General features: G+C 40.4%; 1 protein-coding gene across 1 annotated transcript in view; it reads left to right on the plus strand.

The window, feature by feature from the left end:
• The first annotated feature begins 890 nt into the window (after positions 1–890).
• Positions 891–19,841, plus strand: part of LOC148401767 (sterile alpha motif domain-containing protein 10-like) — a 31,610-nt gene continuing 12,659 nt past the window's right edge. Inside the window, exons 1-2 of the mRNA XM_088368122.1 lie at positions 891–1,139; positions 15,506–15,690. Coding sequence (XP_088224248.1) covers positions 1,127–1,139; positions 15,506–15,690 — 198 coding nt within the window. The 5' untranslated portion in view covers positions 891–1,126. The remainder of the gene's footprint in view (positions 1,140–15,505; positions 15,691–19,841) is intronic.

The raw sequence follows: 19,841 nt of genomic DNA on the forward strand, positions 1-19,841 counted from the left end.
ACAAAAGGTCATTATTGTATCTTTATTGTGCATTGTCTTTGCAAGAGTGGACGTGTGTGGTGTGTGTGGGTGGGTGGGTGAGAGAGTTATTTCACATTTAATGTTTCATATTAATCGTTTCATGACATGGGATTCTATTTATATATTCTGGGGAGCTATGCGGGTCTGCATTCTCACGCATTTTTCTGTTTTAATCTGGTGAAACCACAATTAATCTGTACACATTGTATTGTTTTGATGTTTTTAATATACTGTAAAGCGGTCATGTTCTTTATGCACAATCACTTCAGAATAATAAAAAGCACAACAGCTTCAGTGTATGCAAAGTGTCATCAAGGGTTGGGTAATTTTATTATCTTATACAGTGGTTCACTTATTTTTGCCCAACCACCTACCCATTTCTATACTGCTTTGGGTTGTAGGTGAAATGAGACCTATCTCAGCTGACTTTGGGTGAGTGGGGAAACATAACTAACAATGTCCAAAGATATAACCACTGCACTCTCATCTGTTTATCGAACAGCACTGTAATAGTTCTTTTGCAATATTCTGCAATATTGCAATGTTTTTAAAAGTGAATACAATTTGCAGTTAGCAAGACACATCAAGTCAATGCACATAATTTACTTTGGCTGCATGGCCACATAAAATGATGCGGCGGGCCGGATCTGGCCCTCGAGTCTTGAGTTTGACACCAGTAATTTAAGTTGTGCCTCACCAAAAAAAAAAAAAAATGGGTTTACATGCACGCGACCAAATTCCACAGCGTTGCATTGTATTTGACATTCTTTAAAAATATGTCAAGTATTCAGCATCCCATACTTGGGACTAAAAATGAAAAGCGTGATGGAAAAGAAAGTGTACTGTCGTGACCTTTCAATCTCGGGGCAGTCAGGTGCAAAGAGGAGGCGGAGCTTCAGCGCTCACCACCTCATGTGTGCGGGCTGCCGGCTTGTGTGACAACAAATGGTCGCGGGATGCGCGAGTGCAATCCGGCTGTCCGATCGAGAAGACTTCTTCGCCTCCTCCTGCACCGTCCACAACCCCCCAACGTTCCATCGCTCCGGGATCAGAATGGAAGAACCCTTGTGACAGCACCACGGACAGACCCACGCTGAGACCGAGCATGGCCGTGGACGGTAGGCGCATTTTGTCTTGACGGAACCGGGTCAGCCCCAAGCCAATATCATACTTTTTCTTTTTTCACACGGAATGCAATGCCAAAAGAAAAGTGAAAGCGCCAGGCTAGTGAGAGGCTGTAATATTATTGCGAAATACAACAAATATGTATACACTAGAAAGTAAACGGGACAATTATAAGGCGGAGTTTCCTGTCATGTTTCACAAAATTTGCCCGAACTTTTTTTTATTTATAGTTTATTCTGTTGGCTAATTGTAAGGACAATTTTAAATAATTTAAATGATTTCCCATTCCCTCACCTGATTGGGTGGCATCCAGTATTGAGTAGAGAGATACAAAAATGAGCTGGCTTTTATTTGTTCTCCATTCTTTTGTTTGGCTATAAATAGAGATCAAGCAGTGTAAACACATGCATGTGTTCTTCAGTATGAATGAGCTCATAGCAGTGAGGGCTTTCTTTTGTTTACACACACAAAATGTGAAATTTAATGTGAAATAGCAATTTGAGTTTACTTGGAATTAGAAAAAAATAGTGTTATTTTGACAGAATGTCACTGATGATATTATGGTACATTAACCTGACTGGGTGCTTGCAATGTTGGTTCAGTTCATGCACAGTGATGTTCGGAATATTGTTTTAGAGACAGACGCACACATTCAGTACTGTTGACCAATCCAGGGTGAAGTTTAACCCTGTCTGAAGTCAGGTTACATTTTTCCATAACCCTGAACAGGATAAGCAATATATATAAAGCATATTTCAAAAGCCATTGACATGGGCGCCTAAATTGAGCCACATGTACTATTTTGATAATTAAAAGACTTCCTATTAGCTAAAAAAAAAAAGTGTTCCATTTCTCCTTCAAAAAACGGGATCCAAATCATTTTATTATTATACTTGCTTGCAGTTACGGGAATTGCATGACAACCCGGAATCATTCGAAGACTTGTAGACCCTTGCAAAAGCTACTCGTGTATTGCTCACACTAATGCTATGGAGGCTATTCTGAATTACATGAAGCACCATCAAACAAAATGTCTCAAAAATTATGTGCGTTATATTGAAATGAAATACTGATATGGTGCTAGTGGAAGAGCATTTATCTGTTCTACCTGTCACAATACATCACTGTCATTTGGTATTGGTGGTGATATGTCTGATTGGTTCTCATAAAATCCACCAATATTACCTTCAGGAAAACAGATGGCAACACTTTTTTGCTGAGAAATTTCTACTTGTTTACATCCACCAGACTCCACATTCTTCTTCCACTTAGTGTTGTCAAGATACCAACATTTTGAATATTTAACATTTGACATCTCAGTCACGGTCTATCGTAACATGAGTAACCATGCAGATGGATGAGTGATGGCAATGAAGTCAAATAGCACGGCGATTTCACTCCTATGATTTTTCTTGTATTGTCAGCTTTTATTGCTTGTTCGACAGCTCGCATTGTTTAGACATTTGTAGTTCTTAGCATTTAATTCATTGATGGAGGAGTTTCCCGTGTGAGTTTAAAATGTCCTTCTGTCTTTGAATGCACCTCGTGTTTGGTGCAGATTGCGAGATTAGTGTTTAACTCCTGTTATGATCCTCTCCGTTTTATCAATGAATCACAGAGATGCGGTATATTACAATGGCAAGTGATCCGAGTGATCTACTGGCTTTTACACCACGCTCAGTAAATACAATGCAAGTGACAGTTGGAGACGGAACCGGCTGGTCAGCCACTTGAAAAACATCCAATCAACTGTTAAATTGTCAGTAATGTCATTTACCAAAAGGTTTGTATTTGTTTAAATCAAGAAAAATTTGTGTTTTGTATTTTTGCCCAATATTTGGTTAAAATGAAGACATTTTCCTTACAATTGCAAAATGTAGCGGTATCAGTGAATATTGATAGAACAATGAACAACAAACAAGAACTGGAATGAGAGAAATAAAATAAAAAATACATAGATAGGGGCAGATCAAAATGACACGTTGACTAGACAATTTTAAACGGGTGCATTTTGAACTGTGATTTGAATCTCATGAAAGAGTCTCTCCCTATGCGGCACGTGTGGTAAAATGCAAATACTGGCAATAGAAGGACAAATAGTAATAGGGCTTCCACGATCGCCTGCGTTGATGAATGTGTGCATGGTCGCCTTCTTGCCTATGTATTTGAACAGCAAATATGCACACTCAGCTATTTTAATGGTGAAATCATTGACATTATTGGATTCAAAAAGAAAATCAACATAAAGCTCAAACAAGATAAGTGGAATGGAAAATAATTTCTTTGTTTTATCCTGCACATGGGATGGGGGGCAGGGAGGCTCCACCCTCCCAGCCTGCCCTGAATGCATGTCCCCGGTATTGATTGCAACTTACCAATTTTCCACTCTTGACTAAGCTCACAGTCGCGGCCATTTCCGCATTGATTTTGGGGCTACCTTGTTTCAAGCCTTGGCGAAGGCACAGTACATGCTTCGTAAGCACTCTTTTGTTTGTCATGTTGTCGTCATGCTTGTGCTTGACTAGCTGACTGGTGTTTGCTTCAGGCGAGTTAACATGAGTGAGGCTGAATGAGAGCCTCTCTCAGCTCGGGGGTATTAATATTGGTGAGGAGTCTGATGATTGTTTTTCAGTGTGTCTCTTATCAACTGAAGGTTCATTAGCAATACAGATGGCACACAAATTCAAGTATGGGCACTTAGTCGAACACGGGCTATGTTTTAATTAATCCGTAGTTTACTTATGCATCATTGATTGAATGCTCTGGGCATCGATGAAACATTGTGTTCTATTTAACGAATGGGGGTTAGTTTAAAAAGGTTGCAAAATGTTTTTCACACGCGGCTGACCTTCACAGTTTTGACATATGTGTAATGTGTATTACAAAGTTGGTGCCTCAGTTTTCTCAGTGATACACAATGGAACTATTCTGTTATGCATAGATAATGAATTTCTATTTGTTAGATGGGGCTTATACATATCATATGTATAGGGATTGAATTTACACTTTATATGAGCCTTGCCTATAAATTAATGAGACATTAATGCCTGCCGCACATCAAGTCCCTTTATGGTTGCTTCATAGCTATACAACACAAATTGTGTAATTCATCATGTCTTTTTTTCTTAATCGCCCAGGATAACTGGCATGCATTCCCATAAAAGTATGCACAATGCTACCGGACATATGGTGGTCAAAGCCTAATGTGCGCATTGTACTGGACCTTTTGTTTCAGAGGAGGGCTCCATCGCTCATTTCCAGCAGGATTATACTGTACATGTGTAAACGTGTACTTGTGTTGTTGTTTTGTGTCTTCACTCACACAATATGGGCCTAGCCAAGCTCAGCATGCGAGATTTCCAGGATCTCTACAATTCCTTCCAATGCATCTTGGCTTGCTTCCATACATATGTAAGACGTGCACGCTCGCACGCACGGACACACACGCACGCATTTACATCGGCTTGACAGGCCAGCATGAGGCCAAGCACACAGCTTGATCGAAGCACAAATTAACACTCCCCAATACGCCCACCAAGCCTCCGTGTCAATGAGACTAAACTACACAGTGTCTATAAGAAGTGGATATTAACTTGTCACCGTGACAACATCTGCAGCTTGTCATGCTTGAAGCTTGGCATTTTGAACAACCACGTGTTTATGTGTCATTAATGGCTATTTCTGGCTTGTAACATGATAGGTTTAATGCATTTTTTTTATTGCATAGATGATGTTTAACCTTCAGGACTAAAGGTGATAAATGTCCTTTTCATGTTTATTTAGGACAGTAGTCAACTCATTAGTACATTTTCCACTTAAAGCCCCACTAGGGAACCTTTCAGTTCAAAAGCGGTCGTATCCCCTCTTCATCGACAACAACTCTCGAGACAGTGGCAATAGAAAGGACCAACTGATGAGACTAAGAATTTTGTCAAAATAATGAGAACCCCCGCCCCCAATAAATATGACATTTAAAACTGCTATAGAATGTAAACTTGGAGTACGACAGTACAATTTTGTAAGATTTTCTGAATCTATTTATAGATTTCACCAAAAAATAATTCATGACTTGAACTGGGAAAAGTTCTAAAATCTGGTCTCAGTTGTTATGGACCCAAATGTTCATTATCACGAAAATGGAAAAAAAAAGAACGCTGAGAGTGCAGCTTTAGGATGGCTGCCATATAATATTTTGGACGACTCTGCAATAACCGGCTTCGATTTTACTCTACCCTGGGATACAACGCAGAGTTGGATTCTGGTATAGGAAGGTTGAAAAACTCTTGGAACTGCAGGTCATGTAGTTGTGTGCATTGCGGCCTGTGTGTGTTTGTGTGAACATGCAGATGAAGTAGAAGGGCAGCCAGCCAGCACCCCAAGTGGGCGGGAGGATGGGGGTCGGCGTTGTTGTGGGGCTGTTGGTTTAACAAACAAATGCACCCTTTGTCACTTTCCCGCCTTGCGTTCCAGCCCCATTTGCGAACAACGTCCATTTGGCCGATCCAGCTCTGACAGCAAACCACCTTTTGCTCTCTGTCGTCAATCGTAATATGGTGAAAATCTTTTACTTTACATTACGAAAATAGACAAACCAAATACTTACCATGGAGGGTTTTTTTAACGTTTTTAAAAAAAAACGAAAAGTAATACTAACACTAACTAAAACCAAATTAAAACTGAAATTTTTTGAAAAAACTAAAATAAACTAACAAAGCCACCCTAAAAAAAAAATAAATACAATAAAACTCAGAATGAAATAAAAAAAGACTATAGTTAAAATTCCTAAATTCTCTATATTTACACTGCAAGCGGCTCACTTGCAGGATTTCTAAAGAGCGTGCAAGCTACTGACCAAACCTTCGCATCCTCGGAGCACGCGGTATGTCACTCTGTATAACGTTCGGAGATAGAAAAACCTCTTGAAGCCACACATGCACGCACTTGAATTCTGATTGGCACAGATGGCCCACCTGGCTTGATCCGATGGCCTGGCCGGAGGAGGATAAAGATGCTGCAGACAAAATGATTGACCTAAAACATTTTTGAATGATGTAAACTTGTGTAGGGTTCCCCAATGAGGGTCGTTAAAGGGCAGCCTACTATATACTCTATATTATTTTACAAGTATTTGTTTTAAGTGACCCCACTCGTATACGGTATTCTGATTAATTTAACTTTTGTAGCGTAAGGATCAATTTTCATCCACCTCCCGGGGTTACCATGGTGAGCAATCCAGATAGCGGAGCACTTTGGACATTCAATCGATGTCCGTCCATCCATCCGCTGTGACATAAACCTTTAAATTCATGGTATTTCCATTCATATTACTGAGCAACCATGATTTAAGATACCAGTGTTTTAAATTGTGAGAGTGGTTATGGAACGACTTAAACTCACATCCATATTTCTCTTCATTATTATTAAGCACTGCTGTATCTCCATAAAAATACCTCATAATGGAAGGAATACATTTATTAATAGTGTCTCGGACCTGTGCCACGATAGATGAATAAATCAATCAGTAGATAAATATCTACATGCTTAGGCCTTCCAGGGAATGATGAGGTGGAGGAGAGCAGCATTCAATAAAAATCAGCAGCGGATTAGCACCAGTGCACACGCTGAATTTTGGATTCCCGTGGTCACGCTTCAACAGTCTCATCCAGTCTGACCTCGCCGCTAACCTTGGCATCCTCCAATATTTCCTCAAGTGACAAGGCCTCACTACTCGTATCCAGGGCCTGCATCTACGGCTCCGCCAATTCACACCCGTTCCCCCCGGCTCCTTCCTTCTAAATTACAGTGCTCGTAGGTCCGTATCCAATTTCTCCCCTTTAATTGGGGAGACAGGAGAAAGTCGGAATAGGTGTCGGTACGATGGTAAATGAATACGATAGTAAAAAAAAAAAAGATGCCATAATTTCAAAGGGATTACTAATTAGGTAACATCATGTGAGGATTCTAATCTTAATGAACTACACCGTTGACTCTGACTTTACAGACACACACAAAAGATGAGTGACTTGGAAGCTGCAGTAATTGTATTTTTATTCACAGAAAATAAAGGCTGGGATTTTTTTCGTCTGTCTACACTTGTTGCTTTACCGTTTGTGTTCAAATAGCTTTCATTCTAAAGGGTTTTGACAAGATGCTCTTCATTAAAACATTAAATTTAAATGACTGTTATAAGGCATACGTCACTTCACACTTTACTCCATTCGTTACAGATAGGAGTCGAACGTTGCGAACGTCTACGTGCGATTCCTTCTGGCATGGCACAATCTGCAAAGCAATAAACGAAAAGTTTTGTCTGAGGAGACAAAATAAACAACAAATACTGAAACTTCTTAAGTTTCACTTGTTGCTGGGGTTGTCTGGAACATAACCCTGGCAGTGGAGGGTGGTTTACTGCATTGGAGATAATCAAAATGGAAACTTCAGTCTTACTTAAGCCTACAAGAAACCCACACTAATGAGGCTTAGGTTTTAAGGATTGATAAACAAACGCCTCTCATTTTGACTCAGTTTACTTATAATGACTTTCATCTCTTTCACCTCACAGTCACCATCTGTCCTGAGAACATGAAAGCCCCAAACACAATATGTCCTCAGCCTCATCGTTGGCCAGATGACTTTCAGCCTTCAAGTTTCAAGGAGAGCAGTCGGCATCCGCCGCTTCCCTCCATTTGCAATCTTTCCATTAGAGTCTGCTAATCAAACAGTCTAATTAAGTGTGGCCTTGTGTGATAGGGTGCGCTTGCAGCTTCCCACTCTTTGTTAATAGGTTGGCCTTCTCCTCCCACTAAGTGCTGGGGGTCACTGCAGTCTGTGCTGCAGATTGCCCATTAAACCAAATGGCGATTGGCCTCAGCTTCAGTTCTCATGACTCAGGGAGCACAAGTCACATTCATGTACTTGAAAAGCAATCGCAATTGCCTCTCGCAAGCTTAACAACTTGATATGTGTTGGTGGATGGGTGTGTGAGGGACTTAAGAACTATCTTTCAAACTGCTAACCTTTTTCAAGTTGCTTCCTTCCACTGTGAGTGTGGCAGTGATGAATAGCGGAAATGCTGCTTTGACTGTCCCTGCGCCGCTCAAATGGGCCCTCAATTGTGTCAACAGACTATCAAATGTTTGTGCCAGCTTTGCAGTTGAGGATGGGAGAGTGTGTTGTTTCAATGCCTGTCAAAAGTGACTTTCTTTCATCTACAGAACTAATTGCTCTCTCTCTCTCTTTCTCTCTTCACCCTAAAGATGGAGACTAAGTCGAATTTTTCAAATAATAAAAAATGCAGTTAGAACTGTCGCTATCAAAACTTTTCAAATAATTTACCATTGATTAATTGAATAATCGCTAGATGCAATTTTATTTTGCATTAACAACTAGGAACAATCACACAAGAGGGATTGATTAACCTTTTTGAAACTGGTTAAATTTCCGGTTCAGTCAATTTGTTTCAGAGTACATGCCTTATTTTGATTAAATACAAAAGCTAATCGCTCTGCTTTCATAAAAGACTTCATAAATGGGGCTGAAATCAGAGCATTTGATAGGTCTACTTTCTTCTTTCTTCTTCTCTTTCTTAGTTGGTACATTCCGCCATCTACCGTACATATACTGTCAATACAGTCTACTCAAGCACACTTGTTATATACTAGTATGTATAACAACACACGAGATATGCGGGGTGTTTTTCAGTCAGTGACAGACTGAGATTTTATTTTCGTCAGTGCTGTCTGTCATTTTTAAAGTTTGCCGTCAAGCAACCATGGTCGACAAAATCTTCCCTCCTTATCCGTGTGCAACTACTCAAAAGAAAGTGATAAAAAGTTAATTGGAGGTAATTAACTTCATAGAGACCACTCTGTCAATTCTGCAAGCAGCCAATCATATTTTGCAGTGCTTATAAATCCCCTCAAAAAAAAAAAAAAAAAGAACTCATTACCAATTACAGATGGTATTAGCGGTTATTGAAACCGTGACTTTTGAAAACCACGGTTAATCCTGAAAGCGGTTATCAGCCCGTGCCTATTGAGTTCCCGTTGTTGGATTTTGCTCGAAATGACAGCTGTTAAAGCCACTGCATGACCAAAATGTTGTTGCGAGAAGTAGCCGAGGTCACAGAGCTGTCAGTCAGAGTTACAGGGGACGCTGTCAACTCAGCGTTACGTTCTCGCTCCACATTTCAGGTCATTGGTGCTTTGAAGGAGAACATATATGGATCCATAAATACTCACACACATGCACAAAGTATAAGTCAATTTTATCAATGCATTCACACTGCAGGGATTCCTGTAGCAAAGAGACTGATTTTCAATTTGGATAAAAGTGACCCTAATTGCATATATTGGATGAGGGATGAGTTGTGAAACATTTAGATGGCTATATAAAATAAAATAAAAAACAAGGAAATGGAATACGATAGAGATTAATGTTTGACTTTATTTGAAGAGGTTAATTTTTCACTTTATTTGAAGTTCAAATGAAATGTAAGTCCTGGGAGTCCCCGGGCTTAGCAGCATCTCTCTTAGAAAGTTAACTGAAAATTTAAATGAATAGTAGCCCGAGGTTTATGCAATCTTAAGATGATCTCATCAGCCCCCCCTAAAAAAAAGCAGAAGCCGATATCACAATGACAAATATTGGCTCAGATAATCATATGTATTGTCAATAATAGTCTTTCCCTATTTTTTGTGCCAGTCCGTTGAGACATGTCTTTATGCGAAACTGCTCCGTGTCACATAAAAAGTTTAAGAGCACTGTTCTGTGCTGAAAAATATCATTGGTAACACTGACATGGGCAAAATATCTTCAATCCAATCAGAGTTCGGGTTAACATTTTAATCGATTTCACTGTTTTTATGGGCACTAAAACTATCGATCCAATTTGAACTTGCGTGTTCCCGCGTCACACTCCAGGCAGAACAAATAATTCTGACATGCGTAGATTGACGAAATAAAACATAAATACAATAAAACACTGCAGTGTGAAAACACTCAACACTCACTTGACTACAATACAAATAGAAAATCACTTGGGGGATCTATAAATTCATCTAAATTCATTTTTATTTTTCAATATTTACTTCCAATAAAGTGATGTTTACCAAATTCACGCAAAGACTTAATTAAACGATAGCTGATCCAGAGATATCTCACTTGTGTGTGTGTGTGTGTGGGTGTGTGTGTGTGTGTGTGTGTGCGTGGAGTACAGACGTGGAGAACAGACGTTCCCTCTGGATCGTTTGGCCTTGAAAAAGAAGCTCCTTTCAGCACTTTGCATCTATTGATGTGTGTACTCGTCTACGAGTGTGCAGAAACACTCCAATCCAGGTTGAATTGTTTTATCTATTCCTTCTTAAACTGTCCATTTTTTTTTTTTTCTCAAGCTGTCTCTTTTATAACCTGACATATGGGACTTCAGGACGTGTGAGTGGGCGAGGTGGTGCTTGTCTATCTGATTGAACTGGCTAGATAAGGAGGCAAAGCTGGTGTTCGGCTATGGCAATTAAGAAGTTCTAAGACACAGAAAGTCTTGGTAGTTAAATACTTCTCCTGCTCGCCTTCTTTCACATTAGTTATCAAGCATTTACAGTCTTGTCATGTTACAGTGCTATAATGCTGATCTCTAAGGGTCAAGAAAAGAAAAACAAGAAATCATAATGATGGTGTGGTATCTAAAAATGAAACAAACAAAGCATTGGCTCAGCAAAGGAAATAAAATGTCTTTCACACTCACTTATTTGATTATATATATTGCATATTGAATTGCGTGATTTTGCCTAGTATGGCTCAGTGGTAGAGTTGTCATCCTGAGGTTGGGGGTTCAATTCCTAAACATTACCACTAGGTGTGATTCAACCTTCAAACACTCTTAATAGAAATTGTCACATAAGGTGGCAAGGAAGCCGAAACAGGATCATGACAGTTTACCTTTGACCTGGTCTGTAAAACATTCTTGAACAGTTTGCAGGAAAACATGCAGTATTTTTCCCATGTGATTGCCTTTGTCCATTCACCTATCTCAGCAGTAGTGCACTAACTTCTGCATCACTTCCCCTTGTCCTCTTTCGGTCCATCTGAAGCATCAACCAACAAAGCTGCTGTTTCTTATCAAACATTTGACTTGTATGAATTAAATGGATGTTTGCCCGTTTGACTCGGGTCAGTCCACCTCAACTTCACACTTTTTCCTTTTCTCCCTGTTGTGCTCCTTCAGCCCGCTTTTGTTGGGTAAGCAACTGTAAAGAGATTTGTTTTTAAAGTACTTTGATTATAATTGATGAGTGTATGGCATTTACGGGCTAAATATGAATAAATGTTCTTGCTGTCCACTCCACTCTCCACTTTTATGCAGAGCTATTTGAAGGTGCAATTGTAATTTATATTCCTTCCAACTCTCTCTGTGTCGATGCTGGTAAGGCGCTGAGCAGTTCATCAACAAACTCTCATTTATTCCCGTCTTTGTTTGCAAACCACTCTATGATCAATAGCCACTGTGTTTGTGTGAGCGTGTGTGTGCGTTGATACATTTAGCCGTATTGACTGGCAGCTATTTCAGCCACGCTACATCACTTTTTTCTCATTTGTCACGAGGTCTGTGACACGTATGCATCAATGGCGTGGTGGGCATCGGCTAAGGACGCTCAATATTTTATCGATCGGTGCGCCCCACTGTATGCCATTCACTCAGCAAGCCACAGCATCAGCGCTCCCCATTGATTTATAGTAGACCGCATGTGACAAATACTTTGGAAGAGAAGTCCATGGAAACAGTCACTTCTTTCTAGCAAGTTCAAGCTCCACCCATAGCAATCAACTGCTTTGGACTCATGACACTAAATGACATGATCGTGTAAATTGTTGGTTTCTCAATGTTCACCAAACTGAGTGTGTTGGATACCTGGCAAGCTCTAGCTGAAGGTAAGTCGTGTAAACTGTGGGTTTCTCAATGTTCACTAAACTGAGTGTGTTGGATACCTGGCAATCTCTAGCTGAAGGTATTTGTGCTCCAATTGTCATGTTTTGGAAAAATAGTTGAGATCTTGATGACTGAATTGATGTAGTGAATAATTGTGTATGCTATAAATGCTGTCTAGATTAAATTTTTTTGCTAAACAGCAGTTTATTCACAAAGAGCATGGTACAATTTGGGGATCAGCAGATCACTTTGGACTACACTTAAATTTATTCCCACACATGATATATTTTTTCCAAAATGTAATATGCCGTTGTCATAAGTTTCAAACTGGCGAATAAGAAACTTGTTTTATTATACATCAATAATGTACATCAGAACTATACAACCAACTGCACTACGTTACCCTGACCTATACAATATTGTTGAGATTTTGCTTCAAACTCTCTTTGTTATTGAATTATTCAGGTTGTTTGATTACTCTTTGCAGCTCAAGGCCATTTGTTTGCATTGTCATGCTCACGGCTCCAAAAATAATTATTATTATTTAATGTTGTAGGCATATATATATATATATAAAAGAGGGTTTTGTGTTTTTTTTTTTGGATCACCAGACCCCAGCTCAACAGGAAATTATTTGGTATTCCGATGCTGAATTCTCTCAGGGTGTGGTTGTCCATAAGAATCATAACAGAAAAGCTGAATCCACCTGAGCTCTCAACCCTGCAGTACATTCTGAGCCACAATTGCCTGCAGTGTAAATACAGAATCCATCTACTGTCCACACACTTGCTTCATTCAGACCCTGTGGTCCGAACCAAGGCAGAAAAGAACTATCCAGATGTGTGGCTATCAGAGTCTCCATGCTGTCTTTGTGAGTCATATTCACATTTGCATGAGCCTGCCAGCTTTGACTAACACGCGCTTTCATACACAGATTTAGTTGGCCTGTGTCCTGATGAGAGTTGGTGTGTTGTTATCTTCTATCAGCCTGCATTGTGTATGCCCATACATGCCGAGCCAAGTGATAGTGATAGCTTGTGAAAAGTAAACCTCAGACCCAGCCTCTGCAACATTGTCTCGTGTCAGAGTGGATAATGGACTGCAATGCATCATGGGTAAAAGCCCGGCTTCTGGGTTTTATATTTATCCCGAAGCACGTTCTTGAAATTGAGTAATTTCATGGCTCATTCCTGGGCTTTTTGCCAGGTATTGAAGAGGAGAGGCATCACAGATAACCCTCCGAATATACCTCCGACATATTAAAGCCTAAACACATGCTAATCATTTGCAGATGTACCACGGACTTGTTAGTAGTTGACACGATTTCTCTGCTGATATCATAATTTTTTAGTCTGCTTTAACATGTTCTGCGGGCATGAAATCACCTTGTGATGAAGTTTCACCCACTTTTCGATCACAGTTGAATGAGGATGAAAATACACCATTGCACTCCTCCACCAATGCCTGCAATAAAGTACGTTATACAACTCTAGCTGATGGCAAGGTTATGCAAAAATCCTACAAAAACTGTACTAACTGAGGTAAATGTTCTCTTCTGGAGTCAAATGAGTAATGTTAATCGAGTGTGGGATTTGCCTCGGAACGACCTTCCGCAATGCTGGCGCCAAATTGCTTAATTACCTTTTGTGAAGAAATACCTTTGAGATTTACCTGCCGCTCTGCACAGTAGATAGAGAACGCTTGTGCTGCCATGAAAAGTTGATGTGAGGTCACACTTCACTAGGTGGAGATGCTTTGACCTCTCTACCGTCTGTCTGCACACACATCCCAGCACTCACACACATGCACGCACGCGCACGTGCGCCAACACCTTGTATATGACTTTGTCCTTTAATTTGAGGCTTCTTACCTTCGACTGTGTTTCTCAACTGCGTTTCTTGCTCTGTTTTGTGCAAAGCTTTAAAATAAATGCATCTCCATCCATTGTCAAATGTGACGCCCTGTGTTAATTTATCATTCAGGATTCAGGTAGAGCCCTTTCGGGTCACCCCACACCGGGAAATAAGTCTGCAGATGCGTTTTTATTCTTTGCTAAATAATAGACTTCTTTATAATTCTTCGTGCCTCCTTTCGTCCAACAACCATTTTTTATTTCATGTTTTCTTTTGGGACGTTGTTAAAGGCTTCTTGTCAAGGGTAGGGAGAAATAATTCAACATCAGTTAGTGACAAATAGGACAAAGTATATTTGGCAGTTGTCCAAGCTAATCAAGTACTGAGTGTTGAGACAGAAAGGTGACAGATGACTCGTGATGCTGACCAGTGAAGACGCTAATCACCTCTGAGATATGACTGGCAGTTCCTTCCTTCCATTGTAGTCCTGGCCAAGCGACAGGACCAGGTGCCAGATTTGGCCCCGATCCACTTACCTGGTCCATGATGTTTGCAGAGTTTGTTGCAGGTCGATATTTCCAACCCCTTTTCTTCCAAACTTTTGGGCAAAGAGATTTTTGCTCAAATAAGTCTTTTTAGTAACTATGCAACTGAGTGTTTCCAAACGCCTTGACTCAAAGTTGGGACATTGTTTGGTTTCTTAGAAATCATATGCCTAACTACATGATTTGATGGAGTATAATTTAACAATCAGAATGTTTTTTTTTTCTTGCTGTTATTACTCAGCTATGGATTTTCTTTAAATTGTCTGTAACCTCTTTTACGAGGTTAAGAACAACAAGTCTATGATAGCTTGCGGCGCGAGTGCTTTATCTTCGTTTTATGACTTCTGGAGCTCACAAGGTCTGGTGAAAGGGCAGCAAATGAGACATCAGTGGAGCGGAGATGAAATGATGCTCATCTAGCACTCTTGTCTGTCTTGCTTTGTCTCGTTCTTTTGTCTTTTTCTCTTCGATTGGCAGGTTTTTAGGCTTGCAGGGCGCTTTAGCTCCCCACATTCCCTCTCCTGTTTTTTCCATCGCAGTCTGACTGGCAGTAATTAGACGGGTTTGTCCCGACGACCCAAAAGACCTGCCAGCTACAAAAACGCAGAGAAAAATTCCACTGGGAAACAAGGAAAAAAGCAGATGAAGTTTCAAAAGCACTAGTACATAACAACAATTCCTGCAGGCTGTTTCTCGTGTTTTCATCTGTTTTTTGCCACCATCATGGCAAAGTGAGCTTTGTCTTGATGCAGCTGCTGACTGAACAAACCGCTGAGTTGTGATAACACACGTCAGGTATAAATGGTGTGTCGAGAAATACTCTGAAAAACTGGTGCGCCTTTGTTGTTGGGTGGAATGGCTGGTTTACTTATTTTTCTTTTAAGTATCTTTTTGGCAACGTGCAGCTCAGTTGTTCCTTTTTTTCTGGGGATGAATGTCGAAATGGATCGTACGGCAATTGAAATTGAATTGTACGAAATGACCTGTGTAAAACACCCATGTGTTACTTACCTCTCTCTACTTCTATCTCCTCTCAGCGGCGTCCAGCTTCAGCTTTTGCCGCGCCTCCCTGGAGCACACGTTGTCGGCTGAAGAGCTGAGCTACCAACTGCCACGTCGGTCCGGGGGCAGCAACCTGACCTGGCATGACGGCCGTGGCGAGAAGACAGCTCACACGCGCACCGTCAAACTGCTGCAGCAGCCTGGCACAGAGGGCATCCAGGTACAAATTGTTTTGTTAGATTTAACTATGATAAATCCATTTTTGTCTTTTGAAATACTATAGCCCGGCTGGTCTGATCAAAGGCATGTTCATGAGTAAAATAAGTAATTAAGATTCACCCATTTTTTTGTAAATAATTAATAGATTAAAAGATTCAGCTCACTACTTTTGCCTATACTTACATTTTTCCTGTTGCTGATCTTACATCAAAAGCATGCAACGGATCTATTCAGATGCGACTTTTATGTTTTTAGAGTCCCAAGTGATAACAAATCTGTCGTTGGTGCTGGAGGTGCAAGTAAAAATTTCCGTTTGCAAAGGCTGGTTGCAACGTTGTTTCCTCCTGCCTGGAGGCAGCAATACGCTTCCTGCGCTTCGCACCACACATAATAGAAGAAAGAGAAACCAAAATCAGACACTCTCCGTTGTCATCTTTTATCATGTGCTACCTCTAACCAAATTGCTCAAGATCAATGATGCAGTCTTTGTCTGTCTATACACTGAAAATACGATGATAAATACCGTTTAACAGATTATAATTGACAAATAATCTTGATGTTTTGAAAAAAGTAATTCAGGCTAACACAAATTTTACTTGATGACTCAACACAGTCCTTGTTTAAATGGGTTTTAGACAAGAAAATAGTTTCGGCAGATAGTAATCATCATTAACCCTCATATGTCACATACTCACTTTTAGCTCATAAATTCTGCATTCATAGTATCTGTGTCAAGCAGATACATCAAGTTGTTCTGACCCAGTGGTTGTATTCTACATGTTCAGCGTTTGTTTCTGTCGGAGGACGTCCATCCCTCGCTCGGGGTTAGCGATGCATCGAATCTCGAAGCTGGCAGAAGCGTTAATTGTTTCTCTGCTCTCACCTGAAAAAAACTCAGTCTCATTGCTTGTGATGTAAACACGCTCTGATATACAGACCTCATCGGCAATTAGAATCTCCTCGGTGGCACCATGGAGGGACAAAACAAGGTGTCAAAAGAAAAAAATTCAAAGCATTCCGCTCCTTGTTTGAGCCAAAACAGCGCATGACACCATCGACTCCTTTTCCTGGTCCAGCTGTTCACATGAAAGCGCGCCCATAGCCCAATGGAGTATTCCCACAGGCCTTAAAAACACTTGCAGCCGGGAGGCTGTAAGATGTACACATTCTCTGCAGGTTTGTTTAATAATTCATGAGTAGCCCCTCAGCTTTAACAACTAGAAAAGCTTTAATAAAAGACAAGTGAGAAGCTGTTTCCATATGATTACGCAGCGGACAGATAATTAAACCTCTATACCATGAGGCTTATCGTTTCCTCGTGGCAACACGCCACCTCATACATTATTAAATATAGCTCTCTCGAGGTGTGCATGTTTGTGCATTCCCACTTTGTACGCGCATTGCCCGTGCCTGCATTTTCGAGAGTCTACGGGCATGCACGGACGGTGGCAGACTTGTGCCCTGTCTACGTCTGGTGGGAGTCATGATTAGATTATTCTTCATTACACTGTTTATTCACACTTCAGCGCTAATGAGGAAGCAGTTATGTGAAGCCAGCTCATTGTTGGATTTAAGGTACAACCTTGGGATTCCTCCTGGTCAATTTAACAGGGTTAATGGAACAACTGGATATACATATACACAATCTCATACACAAACAAATGACCCATGGTACTGATGAGAGTCAATACACATAAACTACTTTTGGATGCAGTGGGATGGCAAAAAAGCTTCTCAAACTGGTGGTGAACTGTAGACCGGGATAGAAAATCTTTTTGCCAGGTGCTGATTTTGCAATGCTGCTCCAATGTCAATTGGTTAACCATGTAGTTGTAATAAAAAAAAGCAACAACAAAAATAGATAGGACATTTACTTCACTAAACCTTTGACCAAGTGATTTTTCATATTGCTTTGTCGATCTTCCTGTCACAATAAACCATACATTTAAATCCTGTTATGTGTCAAAGAAGACACATGTTGCTTATTTAAAAATATTATTACCATTATTTATTCGGCCCTAATCGGGGGACAAGTGAGAAGTATGGACCGGTCCCTAGCTCGAGTTCCATCAGACAGGGCATCCAGCTAAAAACTTTGCCAAGTGATTATGAGGATTCAAGCTGACGTGGAACGACATCAGGGATCAACTCTAAGCCCCTTGCTCTTTGCATTAGTGATGTATAGGCTGTCCGATGAGGTTAGACTGGATTCCCCGTGGAGCATGATGTTTGCAGATGACATTGTGATCTGCAGTGAAAGCAAGGATAAAATGGAGGAACATTAAGAAAGGTGGAGACATGCGCTAGAAAGAACAAGAATGAATATTTGCAGAAGATAAAGAATAAATGTATGTAGATTAGAGTGCTTGAGGAGGAAAAGTGAGGCTACAGGAAGAAAAGAGGGTGGAGTCAACAGTCCAGAGCAATGGTGAGCGTGGTAAGGAGGTGAAGAAACCGATCCAAGCAGGATGGAACAGGTGCAGGAAAGTTCCAGGTGTATTACGTCATCGAAGAGCCTCGATTTGTATGCAGGGAAAAGTTTATGACAGTGATGGCCTGGCCATGATTTATGGATTGGAGACAGTGGAAGAACCAGCAGGGAGCAGAGCTGGAGGTGGCGGAAGATGTTGAGGACCTCATTCAGAGTCACCAGGACGGTGAGGATTAGAAATGAGCTCATCAGAGGAACAGCCAAGGTTAGATGTTTTGGGTGAAAAGATTGAGAGTTGATTTAGATTGTTCAGGCATGTGCGGAAGGGAGAGTGTGAATATATCGGTAAAAGAGTGATGAGTATGGAGCTGCCAGGAGAAAGTGCAAGAAAATTTAAACTCGTATTGATTCTTTTTTCATTTGTTTTTGTTTCATTGACCCACAAATCTGGAATTTTTTTTTTTAATACGGTATTTGAAGCAACTGTGCAAGGATCGTTTTGAAAGATGTGATAAGTCAATTGGGTGTGTGCATTGCTGCAGATGCGTCTCCAAATTGAGCCATCTACCAAACAGATTTCTCTAACCAAACTGTTGTTTTTCCACGCACTGCGCCATCCATTGTTTGCCAGATGAGGCGAGGAGCGGGCTCGCTTGGTGACCCCATAATGCTGTGTGACACAGCATGGCGAAGCTTTTTTAGAGGAACAATTTAGGAAGTTTCAGTCACCCATGTGTTGTCTTATTAGGAGAAACAAGTGCAAGGAAAATTGGAATTTGTAAAGCAGTTTTTCTAACTCCAAGGGTAAAGAAAGGCCAGTCAGGGATTTTTCTTCCATGGCTTTGCAATTTTTTTCACATGGTGGCAAGAGACTGAAAATAGAGTCTATTTGTTGTCATTTTCCTCAGGCCACTTATAAACAGAATGTCTTGATCTTAGACTTTTGCTTAATCGAGAGTTTGTGAAAACCCCATCCTTTCCTTTTTCCCTTGACTGAGTCTCTCTTCCCAGACATTCTTATTTGTGTCCCCGGAGGGACCAAACAGAGATTGTATGTTGACAAATACCTAACAACCTTTATTTTTTTGAAAGTATGTAAGACAAGACTGTGCTTGTTGAACGGCATCCGAAGCAGCAAGAGACAGAGAGGCTTTGGTGTCAACAGCGGATGAGAATGAAGGATGGGAAGTGTATGAAATATGCAAGATCATGTATCAAATCATCTGTCACAGTGGGATCAAAGAGAAGTTGAATCTAAAAAAAAGCAAGAACTGAACAGAGATCAACTGTCAGCCGCATCAGAGCAGAATCAGATTGTTGTTCACATAAATGTAGACATATATATGTTCCATTTCCACTCAGTAACACGGAAAAATATTCTTCATGAAGTATTTTTTCAGGGTGCAGAAAGGACGCGGAGAATTGCTCACATAAATTTTAGCCCCAGTTTAGTGAAACTATATGATCCTCATGAAATCACATACAATGTATACAGAGCAGACAGATGTCCGATTTTGTGACATAATGGAGGTAGGAGGGAGATGAAAAGAAGCATTGGGTTTATTTGACGTGCAAAATCGTCCCCAGCAGCAATCACACATCAAAAAGATGAATGCACAATAGATCATGCAATTTAGATTTTTAGCTGCAATCAGAGATTTGCTTCTCAATATATTGTATTTGTTTGACCATGATTGCTGCTTTTAATATCCTACCATGAC

This window comes from Syngnathus floridae, chromosome 2 (genome assembly GCF_059516105.1).
Source record: "Syngnathus floridae isolate MCC-2025c chromosome 2, RoL_Sflo_1.0, whole genome shotgun sequence".
Lineage (NCBI taxonomy): Eukaryota > Metazoa > Chordata > Actinopteri > Syngnathiformes > Syngnathidae > Syngnathus > Syngnathus floridae.